General features: G+C 40.0%; 1 protein-coding gene across 1 annotated transcript in view; it reads right to left on the bottom strand.

The window, feature by feature from the left end:
* The window catches only part of LOC136686123 (rho GTPase-activating protein 20-like), a 45944-nt gene extending 40152 nt beyond the window's left edge, over window positions 1-5792 (bottom strand). Inside the window, exon 1 of the mRNA XM_066659674.1 lies at window positions 5529-5792. Within this exon, the coding sequence (XP_066515771.1) occupies window positions 5529-5618 (90 nt within the window). The 5' untranslated portion in view covers window positions 5619-5792. The remainder of the gene's footprint in view (window positions 1-5528) is intronic.
* Between the last annotated feature and the right edge of the window lie 208 nt (window positions 5793-6000).

Here is a 6000-nt window from a genome sequence, read left to right on the forward strand (position 1 = left end):
ATCAGGACTGAACCAATCAGAGAGGAGATTGCAACACAGTCAAAGTGTCTGTCCTCCCAGCTTTTCAGATCTGTACAGTTATGACAATGTATAAAACATTATACAACCACAATACAGTGGACCTCTGCTTTTCCAACACTTCTTCTGAATTGACGAAAATTAATAAGGAGGCTGACAGAAACAGATTCTACTCTCTGGGAAGGCTTTACACAACATACTGGAACATTATAATGGAACTTTGATGGTATTTCTACACATAAACACTACTGAGCTCATGAAATGGTGTTGCATGATTAGTTCCAGATCATAAACACCACTCAAACTCATCCCATAGGTTTTTGATCACTCCAGAGAACACAGTTCCTCAGCTCCACAGCCAATGCTGGGGTACTTTATACCCCTTTTCAAATAGAAAAATTCCAGACAGTAAGTTATTCTCTGTGTCATACTCAAAGGCAGGGCGGTAGCCTTGTGTTTGTCCAGTAGAGCACTAAGGCAGAGACTGACCACAGACCCGGAACTGGGAGGCGGGGTATGAAAGAGGGCGTCTAAGACATCGGACACTTACAGTCAATGAACGCTAAGCTGGGATGAGTTTGTCAGAAGACATTACACAAGGATGATAGGATTTCAACAGAAAATGCTGAAATGATTGATCAGATATCACAGGGGAAAAAAGAATGAATACTGTAACAAACTAACCCTGAAATAGCACAAACTCCCATATCATCCCATGTACTTTAAATACTATAAGGTCATGGTTAGTCAAGTGGGCTTGGGACTGTAAGGTTGCTGTGATCGGCAGGGGACAGGGGGTTTTATCCACCCCTAATCCATAGCTGAATTACCCTTGAGCAAGGTGCACAGGGTTGAATGCCCACCGCTCTGGGTGTGTGAGTGAGTGCCCTAGTACGTTATCATTACGTAAAATGCCCCAAACTGCCAATACAGGGTAAGTTTTAATTCTATTGACATTATGCTTTTCTTTGAACAGCAGGAATACATCTAGGCCACAACAGCCATATTTTTTGTTGATATAATGTCACAGAAATAACTGAGATAAAGTATATTTTATGCCACTTTTCATTCATTCATCTGTAAGCGCTTATCCAGTTCAGGGTCGCGGTTGGTCCAGAGCCTACCTGGAATCATTGGGCGCAAAGCGGGAATACACCCTGGAGGGGACGCCAGTCCTTCACAGGTCGACACAAACTTTTATGCCACTTATATAATGATATTATAATAGCATAATTATGCAATTACACTGTTTAAAGACTGCAATAATTATTAATAATAATCAGACATAGAATTTGGTATATTAAATTATTATTATTTTTTAATCCTAAATAAATATAACATAAATAAAATAAAATAAAAATCACTGTTTATAAAAAAAATAAATAAAATGGCTCCAGAACAGTTAGACCAGAGAGAACGGAGCAGAGATGCAGTTAAAATATTGGTGTACATTTTTATGTAAACAAACACGACATTACAGTGATATTAACGTCAGCAGAAATGATTGAGTTTGTGTCCATATTTTGTACAATAAATCGATAATGTAATTATAGTGACAGGCCTAGATATATCAGTTTTAAAATACTATTTCTTAAAACTGCAACCTCCTCACAGACAACTGCATGAATAAAGAGCAGCGGGTAAATCCCTGTTCTCCAAGAAACAGCACTCTGGATTTGAGCAGTCGGCCATTTTCTCTAATTATTCTTCTTCATGTCATTAAACAGCTGCTTTTCTGATATACACCACATTAGAGATTCCTTACAAAAGCTATTCTAAACATGAACGCCTCCAAGTGGGAGACCCACTCCATGGAGCATCAACTGGTTTCATTCAAGAACTGATCATGAAAATCGAAGCTGTATTTTTTTTTTTTTTTTTAAATGTCAAAATACTTCCATAAATGCAGTTTCTTTCTCTTTAATGCTGACAGACAGCTCAATTTTTCTAAATTAAATAAAATAAATAAATAAATAAATAAAATCACACAGAGTTATACTGAAGTGAGACAAATCACATATAAGCAGTGAAAACAAAACAAAACAAAACAAAACAAATGGGACCAAGGAAGACAAACAGGAAGGTCTGACCACTGGAATTCCAGGCCGGAGCGAGGGATCCCCGGAATAACTCAGCTCCGTGTAAACATGGAATTACGTTAAATACAGCACGCTTCAGACAGGCCTCGGCAATCAGGGCGCCACGGCCAGCCGCTCCTGACCACGAAGCACAGACATGCTGTTGACAAGAGTTTTCCACCTCCTTATTACATTACAAGACCCAGGATCTCGAGGACGCAGTAAAAACAGCACAAAAGAGAAAGGATACAGTCTTGTTAACTAAGGTCGAAAAGGTCCAGCTGTATTTCAGAACTGCAGCTGGAAAATGCTGCATTTTTATTACAGCTTACATCATCAACCATGCTGTCTTAACATGTTAGTCATTTTCTCCAGTGATTCTACTTCATGTCAGAAAACAACCATGAAACATGGCCACTTCTAGGTGGGAACCCACTCTCTGCACTGTAAATGGGTTCATTCAGGGACGACAAATAACTTTCTCTTCACTTCACGTTAGCTGCACTTTACAGAAAATATATATATATAAATAATAATCACTTTCATGGATATCATTTGCTTAGTTTAGTGGAGGGAAAAAAATGACTGATGGCTACTGTAACCTAATAACACAGAGATCCTCAAACGCTTGGTGAGTAAGACAAGTCCGAAGCAACGAAAACCCATGTGCTGTGACATAAGAACCATGACTAACTGTCAGTCTGACACATTACGGTCAGTGTTCAAGCCTAAAGCCACAAAAACTAGACAACCTGGTCTTCACAGGGAAGGAATATAACAGGCCTGGACTAATGGGTATTTAAATTACAGTTACATTATGAGACAGAAAAATCATACGCCATCCCCAAATCATTCAAACCTACTATTAACAACTGGAGTCCATCCGTAGCTCTGCATAGTGTCAAAAGCTTTTCACCCTGTCCTTCAATAGTCACAATCCCGAAAGGACTTCCTTTGACAACTGCTATGATTTCACTGGAGTTTTTTTAACCCCTCATTGTCACTGATTGACTGAGAACAGTCCACCAACCAAAAATAAACCAAATTAAAGTGTCTACTCATGAAAGACTGTGCTCAAAAACTCCACCAGCACTGCTGTGTCTGATCCGCTCATACCAGCGCAACACACACTAACACACCACCACTACCGGGTCAGGGTCACTGCAGTATTGAGAACGATCCACCATCCAAATCCTACCTGCTCTGTGGGGGTCCAGTGGGGTCCTGGCCATTGAAGAACAGTATAAATGGTGTAAAAGACAGACACCAGGCTGTAATGTAGAACTACAAATTGGACCTGATAAAATGGACAGTGAGTGGACGGTTTATATCCAAATATCTGTTCTGAATTTCTCAGCTTAAAACATATTATGAGGAAGTAATATAAAATAGGATATCATTCACATTCATCTGTTTAAAAATGTTCACAGTTTTAAACAGGTATTTTGAAATAAAACCTATGAATATAACCAGTTGTCCATGCTCCCTTCTTCATTCCTGAATAGTAAGTTATTATTGTGTAATAAGCAGAGAATATAAAGGGCTAATAGACTTAAGAATCTTATCCATTCCAGTCTCAACTTCTGCTTCACAGTGACCCATTTATTGTAAAGAAGAGCAGAAGAAAAGGCTGTAAATGGGTCCATTACAAAAGAAAGCACAAGCCTAGAATAAATACATAAGTTGCACATGTGAAAAAACATATTACGTCAGACCTGTTTTTGTGTTTCTGGTTATTACTGTGAGTAATAGGTTATTACACTGAACTACACGGCTGTCTCATAACATCTGATACCTCATAAGAAGCTAATTCACTGCTTCACACACACACACACACACACACACATACAATGTTGTGTGATGTGCACAAACACTTTGAAAAACAGATGCCAAAAACATTTTTTGTGGAACTCTACTTGCTCCCGAAAGAACCTTCGCCTGGAATATTCTTGGACTGTTTTTGTAAAACCTAGATACTTTTTGAACATCCTGGATAACGTAGGGATTCTTCTTCACAGGCTCTGTCATAATGCATGTATTATGTCAAATGACATGCTCTGGAGCAGCTGCACAAGAGCCTACTGTCACCACATTCAATGCATAGCGTTTGCCCCCAGCATTGGATGGTGGAGCAGTGCAACTGTGTTCTCTGGATTTGAGTCGAGTTGGATGGAGTTGAGATTTGAGGTGAATCAGAATTGCATTTGAACTAATCGCCCAACATCAGCCGAAGAGTAAAAGCTTTTACTTTATATTAAAAGAACCATTAATAGAACTAAGACAACTCTAGGAACTTCTTTAAAAATTCTTTAATGTTAACTAAAAACCATTTTTTTCGGTTCCTTTATTAAACAGCTCAAATTAAATAGCATCAAATGGACCCCCCACCATCCCCCGCTAAAAAGCACTGCTAAGAGAGGCCTATTTTAAGAGCTACACATTTTAAATAAATAAATAAATAAATAAAGCTGGTGTTTGTCTCGCCTCATTAGGCAGCTGGAGTACAGAAAGGTCCCGAGTGGCTGCGCACCACATGCAGACACATTTAATGGACTTAAACCCATCATATCTTGATTTTCCGTTTTTGGGTTTTATTTGGATAAACTGATCCACCGAACTAAACTGAAGTCAGCTCGTAAGCTACAGGCAAACATCCACACCACCATCACCACACTCCAGAGAAAAGGAGTTATTACATTCATCAAGGGGAAAATTCGGTGCTGTCCATGGGGCTGTTGAACACATAACTGGTTAACTGTGAGCACACACTTCCACAGGCAGCAATTATACGCATATAAACCTGAGCAAAGACTCCACCGCTGAACAGATCACAGCTGAACCATATTCACAAGCCACATACAGCTGCAAGGACATTGCCTCTGTGTTTGATCTTATCACACAGCGTTCGACATGATTTATATTGTGCTGTTGCCCAAACAATTCCACTTCTATTAAACCTAATCAAGTTCCTGTTATGTTACAAGGTCTTGGCTCATTGGTTCCATAATATATATATATATATATATAGTGTGTCATGGTTTGTTAGACATACAATCACCCCTGGCCCAATGACATGGTGAAAAGAAGTAAATACATGAATAAAATTCAAAATATGCCATAACACAGGCCACAATCTGAGCTTTTTGTTGTCCTCCAATATGTTGAATAAAACTGCAATTGTGCGTAAATTATACTTCCGCGTAATCTATTCTCATTCAAATTCAATAAGAATATTTAGTATTAAACACAATGTTCCCAGTGCTGAACTACTCCATCAATTATAAGAGTCCAATCAGATGTAAAACAGCGGCCAGCTGTTGAGACTTTTCTGCGCAGAGCAGGTCGTCAGCAGTTGTTGGACTCCGCAGAATAACGGCATGCGCACATACAAAGAGTTGGAGAAGCGGTAATAAAGATCAGTTAGGAACTCACCCGTCTGTTTTCCATTTTCGTGTCCTCTGTGAGAGATGAGGAGCGGCTCTGGTTGATGTTTATTTGCTGCTGAGGTGACATAGTTTCCATTCAGGCAAGTTTAACAGGTGGTTGGACTGATCCAAGCGCAGGAACCCCCCCACCACGAGCCCAACTTCAACTTATCCCACCAACTTCAGATTATCCCACCAAAAAAGACTCAAAGCCGAGAGCTTCAGAACACATCCCGGATCCGCTTTAAAGCGCGAGAATGAAGCACGGAGGAATGACCTCGGTCCATAGCCGCTTTACATCCAGAGAGAGTCGGCACCGCGGTCTCGGCGCTCTGACTGAATCCGCCGCCGCTCACTCGCCTTGTAGAGGCTCGGGGGCGAATCCTTCTTCGGAATCGATTCACTCTATGTTCAATCGCGCTAAGCGATTCCCAGTCCAACTGAATCAAATTGTTCCCAGTAAAGTGTTGTTGCATAAA

This window comes from Hoplias malabaricus, chromosome 2, assembly GCF_029633855.1.
Source record: "Hoplias malabaricus isolate fHopMal1 chromosome 2, fHopMal1.hap1, whole genome shotgun sequence".
NCBI lineage: Eukaryota > Metazoa > Chordata > Actinopteri > Characiformes > Erythrinidae > Hoplias > Hoplias malabaricus.